The sequence below is a fragment of the Acanthochromis polyacanthus genome, chromosome 9 (assembly GCF_021347895.1).
Source record: "Acanthochromis polyacanthus isolate Apoly-LR-REF ecotype Palm Island chromosome 9, KAUST_Apoly_ChrSc, whole genome shotgun sequence".
Classification (NCBI taxonomy): domain Eukaryota; kingdom Metazoa; phylum Chordata; class Actinopteri; family Pomacentridae; genus Acanthochromis; species Acanthochromis polyacanthus.
This window is the reverse complement of record NC_067121.1, coordinates 25,567,486-25,581,176: the sequence shown is the minus strand read 5'-3', so window position 1 is coordinate 25,581,176 and position 13,691 is coordinate 25,567,486. Positions and strand designations below refer to the sequence as shown.

At 38.7% G+C, this 13,691-nt stretch overlaps 1 protein-coding gene across 3 annotated transcripts; it reads left to right on the top strand.

Annotated features, from left to right (window-relative positions):
* The first annotated feature begins 84 nt into the window (after positions 1 to 84).
* Positions 85 to 13,575, top strand: zgc:110366 (uncharacterized protein LOC550476 homolog). 3 transcript variants are annotated; one of them, XR_007944297.1, is made up of 9 exons: positions 85 to 265; positions 392 to 493; positions 1,031 to 1,279; positions 1,492 to 1,593; positions 1,833 to 1,924; positions 2,885 to 3,067; positions 3,162 to 3,221; positions 3,791 to 4,173; positions 12,427 to 13,575. XR_007944297.1 is itself a non-coding variant. In XM_051953479.1 (9 exons), the coding sequence occupies exons 3-9, from the start codon at positions 8,394 to 8,396 to the stop codon at positions 12,136 to 12,138; spliced, it is 855 nt and encodes a 284-aa protein (XP_051809439.1). In that variant the 5' UTR covers positions 7,579 to 7,649; positions 8,104 to 8,233; positions 8,365 to 8,393; the 3' UTR covers positions 12,139 to 13,575. The 3 variants fall into 3 exon arrangements, 2 of the variants coding, with proteins under 2 accessions (XP_051809438.1, XP_051809439.1); XM_051953479.1 differs by lacking the exons at positions 85 to 265; positions 392 to 493; positions 1,031 to 1,279; ... (3 more) ...; positions 3,162 to 3,221; positions 3,791 to 4,173 and adding exons at positions 7,579 to 7,649; positions 8,104 to 8,233; positions 8,365 to 8,466; ... (3 more) ...; positions 11,110 to 11,292; positions 11,387 to 11,446 and having other exon boundaries at positions 12,043 to 13,575; XM_051953478.1 differs by lacking the exons at positions 392 to 493; positions 1,031 to 1,279; positions 1,492 to 1,593; ... (2 more) ...; positions 3,162 to 3,221; positions 3,791 to 4,173 and adding exons at positions 8,365 to 8,466; positions 9,033 to 9,281; positions 9,493 to 9,594; ... (1 more) ...; positions 11,110 to 11,292; positions 11,387 to 11,446 and having other exon boundaries at positions 135 to 265; positions 12,043 to 13,575.
* Positions 13,576 to 13,691: the final 116 nt, after the last annotated feature.

Sequence of the window (13,691 nt, the reverse complement as noted above, 5' to 3'; positions counted from 1 at the left end):
GCAAGTGTTGCCAACTACTTCAAAATAAAATGTGACTTATCTGATTTCGTACCCTTATCTTCTGTACATTAGAGTGCCCCATAAATGTTTTACTTAAGTATTGTTCGTATCATTGGTAAACCGACGCCATTTTTGTTCGGCTCCGCAAAAGGGAGGGTTGGATTGATCTTTGGAGGCTCATCTTCACCCTCAGCAGAGATGTTACCACGGCTGTGTTGGAAAGAAGCAAAAACAGTCTTCTATAACTGCACACAACAAATCTCAGGTAAGTTGATGTTATGTTTCAGCAACAGTAATGTTAATGTAATGTGAGATGTGAGTAGTGGTACAGAATACAGATTTTTGATTGCTACAGCAGGGAAACTAAGAATAACTCTTATTTTTCATTCAGGTTGGTCAGTGTTGTACAGTTGGAGGAACATGTCTTTAACTGCAGTGAAATGTCCTACAGTCCCACTGTCTAATGGTCTGCACATTCCAATTCTGGGATTAGGTGCGTTTTACTTTGGTAAATGCTGAACATGTGGTATGACCTCATAATGTTCATAGAAGCATTACATAACCCTCAGATTATCTGTAAAGAAACATATGTACTGCTTTATATTGTGCAGCATAAATCAAAGGTTATTTAAAATCCATTCATTTATCAAATAGTTGTAAATAAGCAAGTATCTAAACATGTAACTTATTTTTATCAAATTCATGAAAAATTCTGATGACAAAGATTAGAGTTAATCAAACTCATTCACACTAATGTTTAGTCATCTTTATTTAAATGCAGATTTTGTGTTTTTTAAGCAAACAAATCTGACATGGCAATTGTATATTTGTTTATTTCATTGTGTTTTTTCTTGATTATTTTCACTTTAACAGTGATCTGAATTTAATATCCACTGATGTCACTATTCAAACAGTAAAAGTGCAACAGTGTTACTACCTTTTTTTAAAAAAAAAATGGATTGAACTGAATTTATATTCTTTTCTGACTGTGTTTTTAACTGCATCTTGTCTAATCATTTCTGTCTGTCAGGCACATCCCACAGAGGCGGATACAGTCATGATGCTGTTGTGTATGCACTCACTCACTGTGGCGTGCGTCACATTGACACAGCAAAGCACTACGGCTGTGAGGAAAAACTTGGAAAAGCTATCAAAGAAAGTGGATTACCAAGAAGTGATCTGTGGATCACCAATAAACTGTGGCCTGGGGACTATGGATACAAAGCTGCAAAAAAGGCCTGCCTTGGCTCCTGCTCTGAGATGGGGCTTGAATATTTTGGTAAAGTGCCGTTAAACATAAACCTAGCAGAGTTTTCTGTACTGTCCTTTTGAACCTGTGATGACAGATGTACCAAGTTGTTGTTTTTTTTTAGTAATGGGTATTCTTTGCCCTTTTTTCTAGAATAGCATCTTCATTCTCCAACATTATGTGCAGATGTTTTCTTCTTTTCTTATGTGCTTCATTAAATCCTCACCTGCTTCCTTTTTCAGATCTCTACCTGATGCACTGGCCAGACCCACAGAAACCTGGTTGTTCCAACAGGGAGATGAGAGCTGAGACCTGGAGAGCTTTGGAGGAACTGTACAAAGAAGGTCATTGTAGATTTCATTATAACTTTCTTGGGGTTTTTTTTCCAGTAAAACAAATGTAAGCTCAAGGTTGACAACAGATTGCCAGACCAGCATTTGATTTAATGCATTAAAAGACAAGATCTAATATGGTAGCTGGGAATCACTAGTCATGTAATCACTGACTTTGTGACAACAGTAGATATAGTCATAAAAGAGTGGAGTATTTTATAGAGCATAAATATCTCTGTTTGTCACTACAGGGGTGTGCCGTGCTATCGGGGTGAGCAACTTTGTGATCCGTCACCTGGAACAGTTGAAGGAAGACTGTAGTGTGGTGCCACATGTTAACCAGGTTTTTGCTTTTTTTTTCTTTTGTGAAAGACTTCAATTCAGTTGAAGGTGTTTATTATGCAGGAAAACACATAGAAATGTTCAGGCAAAGTTTGGGAGAGGAATGGCTCAGTTTAGAGATAATTTCAAATATATAAAAGAAAAGGGAAATACTTATTTAGAGATGGCAGTGAGGAGGAATCACCCTCTTCTTGAGGGTCTGCCCATGTACCCACACTGGCAGTATTTCTAAATAGTTTCCATATATATGATGATAAGGTCTGCCACTGACTGTAGTTTTAGTCACAAATATGATTACTACTTCATCTCATCATACCAATAATGCAGTTAGGGGCTGTATGGACATTATTAGGGAAGTGGAATGGGGAATAACAGAGGGAGTTTTTTGTATTTTAAGAACAAGAAAAGGTCTCTATTATTTAATCATTCCTGATTTAAATGCCATGTCATTCTTCATTAGTCAGATTTACTGCAGTGTGAGATTATTTCCATCATCCATCCATTTTCTACTGCCTTTCTGGGTCTGGGTTGCAAGGGCAGCTGCATTAAGCAGAGCCGCAAGCTGTTCCCGCAGGAATACGGAGATGTTACCAAGCCAGACAAGAGATTTAAAATCTCCAGTATATCCTGATCTGGATCTCCTCCTGGTTGGACACACCCAAAGCACTTCTCATGTAGGGCGAGCAGGAGCCATGTTTTACAGATGTCTGAACAACCTCAACTGACCTCTTTTGATGTGGAGGAACAGCGGTTCAACTCCTCACCTTCTCTGTTAGACTGAACTAAGACACCTGCTGGAGAACAGAAATTTTTGCCCCTTGTATTCATGATCTTGTGTTCTCTTATCCCAACAGTAATTTTTCTACAGTCCCCAAAGAGGACCTTTTTATAATCAGGGGTGAATTATATCTTTAACATGTTTCCAAATATTATTGTTTGATGTACTCATTTGACCCATCAGGTGGAGTACCATCCTTTCCAGCAGCCCAGTCAGCTGATGGATTATTGTCGTCGGGAGGGGATTGTGTTTGAAGGGTTCAGTCCTCTGGCCAAGGGTCAAGTCATAAGCAACCCCATAGTTTGTCAGATAGCAGAAAAGCACCAACAGACACCTGCTCAGATCTGCATCCGCTGGAGTATTCAGGTTTTCACATTGTTCACATTATTTTTTTGAGACTTAAGTTTCTTTGTATTTCTTAATAAAACTGCATTTGTATTGTTTTCTAAATTTTCCTCAGAATGGAGTTGTGACAATACCTAAATCCATCAAAAAGAACAGAGTACAAGAAAACAGTGAAGTAAGTTTTAAGTCTGTCATTAAGTCTTTTCAACCCTCAGAAAGCTTTTAAGCACTCAAACTTCTCAAATTTAAGAAAGACGATGCTGTGACAGACCAAGCATAGTGACATAGAATGTAGTTATTAGTCATAAAAAGTTATAAAGTTACTACCCTGACCCCAAAATACTTTTTTAGCAGTGAAGCAGAATATTATATATTATGTGTGAACTAAAACCACAATTAGACTCCAAATGGAAAACTGATGATTGTCTTTAAAACCTGTTTAAACCTGGTCAACGCTGTCATCTGAAACTATGGTTCAGTCTAAACCCTGCTGCTTTGGTTGGCAGAAATCACCCAGATGTCACGATAGATAACTATGTATGAGGTTAAAAAAAAACACATTACAGAGGCAACACTATTATGAGTGTCAATCTGAGAAAAAATCTAAGAAAAAATATTATATATATTGTAATTTCCAGTGCAGTTTTAATCTAAGATCATTGAAATTGTGTTTTCTAAGTTGTCATTAGTCGTGTCACTTATTCATTTGCTTAGTTCACCCACTGCTTCCTCCTCCACACACAGGTGTTTGGGTTCCAGCTGGAGGACGATGACATGGCTGCTTTAACAAGTTTGCATGATGGAAGACATGTTACCTGGGATCCAACAAACGTGGAGTAACAGTATGTGGGAACACGTGAGGTGTGTTTAACCAGGAACCAGTTTTATCCATAACAGCTGGTTGAAGAACTTCCTGACATACATTTTCATGGATTTTAATTCGTCCATTTTCTTTGTATGAAACTCTTCTCCGAGGAGACTCCATGATGTGAAGTTTATTCATCTCAGTGACCTCCTCTGAAAAGGATAAATCCATGTGTACACACAAACACACAGGGACCAGAACCATTCAGAGGAGTCAGGTGTGTTGGTGGCCTTATCCACTCCCTTTTTGGCATGGCCCTTCAGTTTTTTTAGGACGTCCAGCTCGAGGCAGATTTACACACATAGAATTAACTGTACTGGAGGTTAAATTCAGTGATTTGGAAACTTTCTTTTATCCGTCCACTGACTTATGCTTTTCAATAATCTGTTCACGGAGTTGCTTGTAGTTGTTGGCAGGAATATTGATCCACTCATGACTGGACCTTTCAGATATAAGCAGCTTTGTACTATTATCTACTGCTTTATGGACTACTATGGCTACGCCTGTGTTGCATTATGTGAGTCACTTTAAAGAGGGTGCATACTTATGCACTTATTATACAAATTTGTTTTCACTTTGACATGAAAGACTATTTGTGTAAATTAAATTGCCCATGATTCAGTGTTGAAACGCTGCTTTATAGGCTCTGTAAAGCAAAACAGACTGGATATTGCAAACATAAGTAATAGATGATAGTAATGAATAAAAATCTCAATCAATATTTGCCTTTGCAGAAATACAGCTGTCGTTTGTGTGTTCAAATTTTCAGGATGTATCTTGCAACGTTCAGATATGAAGTCGAGCTAGATGAGGACTTAACTTGACAAAAGGTGGCACGTGAAACTCTCTTAACAAATCCAACTTATTACTTATTATCCAGAGATTCTTGTGTCTTGACCACCCCCTACTCAGTATCACTACATGTAATAACCTCATTTTTTTTCCATAGATTGAAACACATTGTTAGCCAAATGGTGCTCATGATTGCACAGTCCACATTTGAGTCTCGTCTGTGACTAATATTGCCCGTCTGTTTCTTCAGTCAACTGTCCAATATAAGCTGAAAGGGCTTAATCATTAATCTTTCAAAGGCAGATTTTCATTCTCTCAGTCTGTTAATGAATGATTCAAGTGGACAGAAATGTCCAATTCAAAGACTATCTGCTCAAAACAACAGCACCTTCAGATATTGATTTTTAGCATTTGAATATTATTGAGGAAAAAGCACAGCTCTTGGTTAAAAAAAAAAGATTTAAGGCGGACTGTATGTAAAAAGCCTCTGGATTAATCACACACTATACTAGGAAAGCAAGTATCCTCGTCGGTAAACATTGTGTTTTTCTGCTTTCTTAAGCTAAATGTCCAAATGCCACTGTGGAGTATACCATGTGGTGTTTTCCCAGGCCAAGCTAAAGTGGTAAAAATGTGCAAATGTACTCATTAAAGGTGAAGTCAATGATTTCAATCCAGGATTTTTTTTTTTTTGCCAAATTCAGTTTATGTTTTATCATGTTTCACTGGAAGTTTGTTCTGTGCGTGTTTGCTGAAAGCAGAACAATGTTCCTACACTGGTCTAGTTCTACTAATGGGAAGCAAAGTGGCTCAGATCGAGCACTATTCCAGCAAGTCTTACACATGACAAGGTGGAAAGAGGTGAAGATGGGGAAGAAAGAGGCATCGAGAGGGATGGTAAATCTGGTACATGCTTTCTCTATATATACTAAGTAGCAAAATAATCACTGGACTGGAGTTATGGGCATGGCCAACTACTTAGGAAAATTTCTCCCTCATCTCGCATTGTACACAAACCCATTAAAGGACCTTCTCAGTGAAAAGAACAAGTTACACTGGGGAGCCCCGTAGAAAGACGCTTTTCAGAAACTGAAAACTGAACTGAGCTCACAACGTGTTCTTGCACCCTTCTCACTAACAACAGAGACACGTGTGGCAGCCGATGTCTCATTGTATGGGCTCGGTGCTGTCCTCACAGACACAACCGGATGGAACGTGGAGGCCAGTAGTGTTCATCTCAAGAGGCTTAACGGAAGCAGAGAAACACTGTACTCAAATAGAGAAAAAGGCTTTGACAGTCACATGAGCATGCGAACAACTAGCACCCTACATTCATGGACTGAGGTTCAAGTTGGAAACAGACCACAAGCCTCTCGTTCCTTTGCTAAGCACAAAAGCATTGGACAAGCTTCCACCCAGACTACTGAGGTTTCGCCTTAGACTAATGAAGTTCACATTCAACATTGTGCATGTTCCGGGTAAGCGCTTAATCACAGCAGACACACTCTCAAGAATGCCAGTAAAACACACGCTGGCACAGGATGAACTGAACCACAAGTCAGAGGTCAAAGTGTTTGTGGACTCTGTGATTCAGTGTCTACCAGCTACAGCACAAAGACTAAAAGAAATCCAGCAGAGACAACACACTGTCCCCTTCAGCGCTAAACTCATCCAATATTGCGAGTCAGGGTGGCCGGAGAACCATGCGTTAATTCCAAAACTAGAATTATACTGGCCTGAGAAGGTAAACATCACTATGGCTGGATAGCTACTGTTATGAGGACAAAGACTGGTTATTCCCCAAAGCATGGGACAGGAAATTCTAGACCTGCTCCACAGTGGTCACCAAGGCATCGTCAAATGCAGAGCAAGAGCCCGCCAATACATCTGGTGGCCAGGACTGTCAATACAGATGAGCCAATATGTGGACAACTGAAACACATGTTCACAGCACAGGGCTGAGCACAAAGAACCGATGATGACAACACCAGTACCTCAGCGCCCCTGGCAGAGGGTAGGGCCAGTCCACTTACACCGCTGCAACCGGGTCAAAATGTGCGGATTCCGAGACAGAATAAAGAAGGGACTGTTGCAGAAAGAGCAACTCCACCTCGATCGTATGTCATTCACACAGATGAGGGACATATCAGATGAAATTGCACATGTGAGGTCTTTATGTCAAGCACCTGTTGAAACACCAGTTACTATTGAACCAAGTACTAGTGATACACAATTTTTTTGTTTTCTGCGGAATTTGATTTAAGCAAAACCTTTGTTTTTGGCAACTTTTTGAGATGTGTTAAAATCTATGATTTTGATGAATTATCACAATTTTAAGCTTAACGTTTTTTAAAAATTGCCCGTTGACTCACTTTCACCAAGGTTTTTTTGCGCATTGGAATTTGAGGCTATGTTTGGAAGAGAAAAGCTACAAGTCTGCATATATGAAAAGATGAATTTAGCAAATTAACAAACAAGCAGTACATCAGTCACACCCAGCAGTAACACACAGGACACGGCAGGCACACCTCATGTGACAGCTTCAGGACGAGTGACCCGTCCGCCTAAACGTTTAGACCTGTAAGGCTATTGTTTATTAAAAGATGTTTGCTACTGTATTCTATAAGAAAACAAAAAGGGCTGTTAAAAAAGTGAAGTGTGTAAAAGTGAAGAAAGAAACAGTCCAGGTCATTGTTATGGATGTGTTGTATTCTGATACAAATGGTTAAAAGAAAGAAAAAATGCTTACAGCCATGTTTATATTGAAATGGGTGGAAGGTTTTGACTTATGAGGGGAAATGTTGGATAAAGCTGAACTAATATACGTGTGATATCTGATGTTCCCACACGAACACATATTATTGTTGCACCGGAAGGCTGGCATTAAACATAAACAGCTACGTATTGCACTGGTGTCGTTGTGTCTCCCGTGTAACGTTAAGCCAGGTAACGCTAACGTAACACAAAGCAGTTACACATTCCTCAAAGCAGCCTTGTTGCATTAAACAATTATTTGCTAACTTTGTCGTGATGTTAGCTCGGGGTTTCTTTCGAAAGACACAACGCCGCAACCTTAGTTAAACGAACTCTCTCATAATATATCTAGTTGAATTTTCCTCCATAAATCAGAACTCGCCTCAGTTTCTTGGCACTGCAAACAAACCGCTCACTTCACAGTCGCTATGTTGGCTAACTCCAAAGCAAATAACAATGACAATGTAATATCCGCCGTAAGAGTGTGGAAATTACCTGTCATGTTGGTAAGAAAAAACAGCTACAACTACTGTCAACTACTTCAAAATGAAATGTGACTTATCTGATTTCGTAGCCTACAGGGTCCCATAAATGTTTTACTGACATATTGTTCGTATCATTGGTAAACCGACGCCTTTTTTGTTAGGCTTCACGAATAAAAGGTGAGGGTTGGATTGATCTTTGGAGGCTCATCTTCACCCTCAGCAGAGATGTTAACACGGCTGTGTTGGAAAGAAGCAAAACAGTCTTCTATAACTGTACACAGAAAAGCTCAGGTAAGTTGATGTTATGTTTCAGCAACAGTAATGTTAATGTAATGTGAGATGTGAGTAGTGGTAAAATACAGAATACAGATTTTTGATTGCTACAGCAGGGAAACTAAGAATAACTCTTATTTTTCATTCAGGTTGGTCAGTGTTGCACAGTTGGAGGAACATGTCTTTAACCGCAGTGAAATGTCCTACAGTCCCACTGTCTAATGGTCTGCACATTCCAATTCTGGGATTAGGTGCGTTTTACTTTGGTAAATGCTGAACATGTGGTATGATCTCATAATGTTCATAGAAGCATTACATAACCCTCAGATTATCTGTAAAGAAACATATGTACTGCTTTATATAGTGCAGCATGAATCAAAGGTTATTTAAAGTCCATTCATTTTCCAAAAAGTAATAAAAAAGCAAGTATCTAAACAGGCTGTTAACTGATCTTTATCAAATTAATTAAAATTTCTGATGACGAAGATTAGAGTTAATCAAAAAGTCATTGACACATTCGATGTTTTGTCTTTTTTCTTTTAATGCAGATTTTGTGTGTTTATGAAAGCAAAAAATCTGACATGGCAATTGTATATTTGTGAATTTCATTATATTTTTTTGATTATTGATTTTTAATGATGTATTTGTATTTGCTTTCTTAACAGTGATCTGAATTTAATATCCACTGATGTCACTATTCAAACAGTAAAAGTGCAACACTGTTACTACATTTTTTTAAAAATGGATTGAACTGAATTTATATTCTTTTCTGACCGTGTTTTTAACTATATCTTGTCTAATCATTTCTGTCTGTCAGGCACATCCCACAGAGGCGGATACAGTCATGATGCTGTTGTGTATGCGCTCACTCACTGTGGCGTGCGTCACATTGACACAGCAAAGTACTACGGCTGTGAGGAAAAACTTGGAAAAGCTATCAAAGAAAGTGGATTACCAAGAAGTGATCTGTGGATCACCAATAAAGTGTGGTCTGAGGACTACGGATACAAAGCTGCAAAAAAGGCCTGCCTTGGCTCCTGCTCTGAGATGGGGCTTGAATATTTTGGTAAAGTGCTGTTAAACATAAACCTAGCAGAGTTTTCTGTACTGTCCTTTTGAACCTGTGATGGCAGATGTACCAAGTTCTTTTTTCGAGTGATGAGTGATCTTTTCCCCTTTTTTCCGAGAATAGCATCTTCATTCTCCAACATTATGTGCAGATGGTTTTCTTCTTTTCTTATGTGCTTCATTAAATCCTCACCTGCTTCCTTTTTCAGATCTCTACCTGATGCACTGGCCAGACCCACAGAAACCTGGTTGTTCCAACAGGGAGATGAGAGCTGAGACCTGGAGAGCTTTGGAGGAACTGTACAAAGAAGGTCATTGTAGATTTCATTATAACTTTCTTGTTTTTTTTTCCAGTAAAACAAATGTAAGCTCAAGGTTGACAACAGATTGCCAGACCAGCATTTGATTTAATGCATTAAAAGACAAGATCTAATATGGTAGCTGGGAATCACTAGTCATGTAATCACTGACTTTGTGACAACAGTAGATATAGTCATAAAAGAGTGGAGTATTTTATAGAGCGTAAATATCTCTGTTTGTCACTACAGGGGTGTGCCGTGCTATCGGGGTGAGCAACTTTGTGATCCGCCACCTGGAACAGTTGAAGGAAGACTGTAGTGTGGTGCCACATGTTAACCAGGTTTTTGCTTTTTTTTTCTTTTGTGAAAGACTTCAATTCAGTTGAAGGTGTTTATTTTGCTGGAAAACACATAGAAATGTTCAGGCAAAGTTTGGGAGAGGAATGGCTCAGTTTAGAGATAGTTTAAAATACGTAAAGGAAGAGGCAAATACTTAATGAGAGATGGCAGTGAGGAGGAATCACCCTCTTCTTGAGGGTCTGCCCCTGTTCCCACACTGGCAGTATTTCTAAATAGTTTCCATACAGTTGTGCTCATAAGTTTACATACCCTGGCAGAATTTGTAAAATGTGCTCCATTCTTTAATGAAAACATGAATGATCAGAGCAAATACAATTCCATGACAATAAATAGCTTTGTCTGAACACCAGCCTTAAATGAAAGAAAAATGTTTCCATTAACAAACATATTTGCTAAAAAAAAAAATAAAGGACAATATTTCACAAATTTGGCCAGGGTATGTAAACTTATGAGCACAACTGTATAAATGATGATAAGGTCTGCCACTGACTGTAGTTTTAGTCACAAATATGATTACTACTTCATCTCATCATACCAATAATGCAGTTAGGGGCTGTATGGACATTATTAGGGAAGTGGAATGGGGAATAACAGAGGGAGTTTTTTGTATTTTAAGAACAAGAGACGATCTTTTATTACTTAATCATTCCTGATTTAAATGCCATGTCATTCTTCATTGGTCAGATTTACTGCAGTGTGAGATTATTTCCATCATCCATCTATTTTCTACTGCCTTTCTGGGTCTGAGTCGCAAGGGCAGCTGCATTAAGAAGAGCTGCAAGCTGTTCCTGCGGGGATGCAGAGATGTTACCAAGCCAGACAAGAGATTTAAAATCTCCAGTATATCCTGATCTGGATCTCCTCCTGGTTGGACACCCCCAAAACACATCTCATGTAGGGCGAGCAGGAGCCATGTTTTACAGATGTCTGAACAACCTCAACTGACCTCTTTTGATGTGGAGGAACAGCGGTTCAACTCTAGACTGAACTAAGACACCTGCTGGAGAACAGAAATTTTTGCCCCTTGTATTCATGATCTTGTGTTCTCTTATCCCAACAGTAATTTTTCTACAGTCCCCAAAGAGGACCTTTTTATAATCAGGGGTGAATTATATCTTTAACATGTTTCCAAATATTATTGTTTGATGTACTCATTTGACCCATCAGGTGGAGTACCATCCTTTCCAGCAGCCCAGTCAGCTGATGGATTACTGTCGTCGGGAGGGGATTGTGTTTGAAGGGTTCAGTCCTCTGGCCAAGGGTCAAGTCATAAGCAGCCCCATAGTTTGTCAGATAGCAGAAAAGCACCAACGGACACCTGCTCAGATCTGCATCCGCTGGAGTATTCAGGTTTTCACGTTGTTCACATTATTTTTTTGAGACTTAAGTTTCTTTGTATTTCTTAATAAAACTGCAATTGTATTGTTTTCTAAATTTTCCTCAGAATGGAGTTGTGACAATACCTAAATCCATCAAAAAGAACAGAGTACAAGAAAACAGTGAAGTAAGTTTTAAGTCTGTCATTAAGTCTTTTCAACCCTCAGAAAGCTTTTAAGCACTCAAACTTCTCAAATTTAAGAAAGATGATGCTGTGACAGACCAAGCATAGTGACATAGAATGTAGTTATTAGTCATAAAAAGTTATAAAGTTACTACACTGACCCCAAAATACTTTTTTTAGCAGTGAAGCAGAATATTATATATTATGTGTGAACTAAAACCACAAGTAGACTCCAAATGGAAAACTGATGATTGTCTTTAAAACCTGTTTAAACCTGGTCAACGCTGTGTCATCTGAAACTATGGTTCAGTCTAAACCCTGCTGCCTTGGTTGGCAGAAATCACCCAGATGTCACGATAGATAACTATGTATGAGGTTAAAAAACACATTACAAAGGCAACACTATTATGAGTGTCAATCTTAAAAAAAAAATCCATGAAAAAATATTGGCTGTATTGTAATTTCCAGTACAATGTAAGATCATTGACTTTGTGTTTTCTGAGTTAGACCTAACAAGTCAAAGTTGCCATTAGAAGGTAACTTGTCGTGACACTTATTCATTTGCTTAGTTCACCCACTGCTTCCTCCTCCACACACAGGTGTTTGGGTTCCAGCTGGAGGACGATGACATGGCTGCTTTAACAAGTTTGCATGATGGAAGACGTGTTTCCTGGGATCCAACAAACGTGGAGTAACAGTATGTGGGAACACGTGAGGTGTGTTTAACCAGGAACCAGTTTTATCCATAACAGCTGGTTGAAGAACTTCCTGACATACATTTTCATGGATTTTAATTCGTCCATTTTCTTTGTATGAAACTCTTCTCCGAGGAGACTCCATGATGTGAAGTTTATTCATCTCAGTGACCTCCTCTGAAAAGGATAAATCCATGTGTACACACAAACACACAGGGACCAGAACCATTCAGAGGAGTCAGGTGTGTTGGTGGCCTTATCCACTCCCTTTTTAGCATGGCCCTTCAGTTTTTTTAGGACGTCCAGCTCGAGGCAGATTTACACACATAGAATTAACTGTACTGGAGGTTAAATTCAGTGATTTGCAAACTTTCTTTTGTCCATCCACTGACTTATGCTTTTCAATAATCTGTTCATGGAGTTGCTTGTAGTTGTTGGCAGGAATATTGATCCACTCATGACTGGAGCTTTCAGATATAAGCAGCTTTGTACTATTATCTACTGCTTTATGGACTACTATGGCTACGCCTGTGTTGCATTATGTGAGTCACTTTAAAGAGGGTGAATACTTATGCACTTATTATACAAATTTGTTTTCACTTTGACATGAAAGACTATTTGTGTAAATTAGTTAAATTGCCCATGATTCAGTGTTGAAACGCTGCTTTATAGGGTCTGTAAAGCAAACATAACGGATGATAGTAATGAATAAAAATCTCAATATTTGCCTTTGCAGAAATACAGCTGTCGTTTGTGTGTTCAAATTTTCAGGATATGAAGTAGAGCTAGCTCAGGACTTAACTTGACAAAAGGTGGCACGTGAAACCCTCTTAACAAATCCAACTTATCATTTACAGAGGAACTCCAGAGATTCTTGTGTCTTGACCACCCCCTACTCAGTATCACTACATGTAATAACCTCTTTTTTTTTCCATAGATTGAAACACATCGATAGCCAAATGGTGCTCATGATTGCACAGTCCACATTTGAGTCTCGTCTGTGACTAATATTGCCCGTCTGTTTCTTCAGTCAACTGTCCAATATAAGCTGAAAGGGCTTAATCATTAATCTTTCAAAGGCAGATTTTCATTCTCTCAGTCTCTGTTAATGAATGATTCAAGTGGACAGAAATGTCCAATTCAAAGATCGTCTGTTCTAAATAACAGCACCTTCAGATACTGATTTTTAGCATTTGAATATTATTGAGAAAAAGCACAGCTCTTGGTTTTAAAAAAAAGATTTAAGGCGGACTGTACGTAAAAAGCCTCTGGATTAATCACACACTATACTCGGAAAGCAAGTATCCTCGTCGGTAAACATTGTGTTTTTCTGCTATCTTAAGCTAAATGTCCAAATGCCACTGTGGAGTATACCATGTGGTGTTTTCTAAAGTGGTAAAAATGTGCAAATGTACTCATTAAAGGTGAAGTCAGTGATTTCAGTCCAGGATTTTTTTTTTTGCCAAATTCAGTTTATGTTTTATCATATTTCACTGGATGTTTGTTCTGTGCGTGTTTGCTGAAAGCAGAACAATGTTCCTACACTGGTCTAG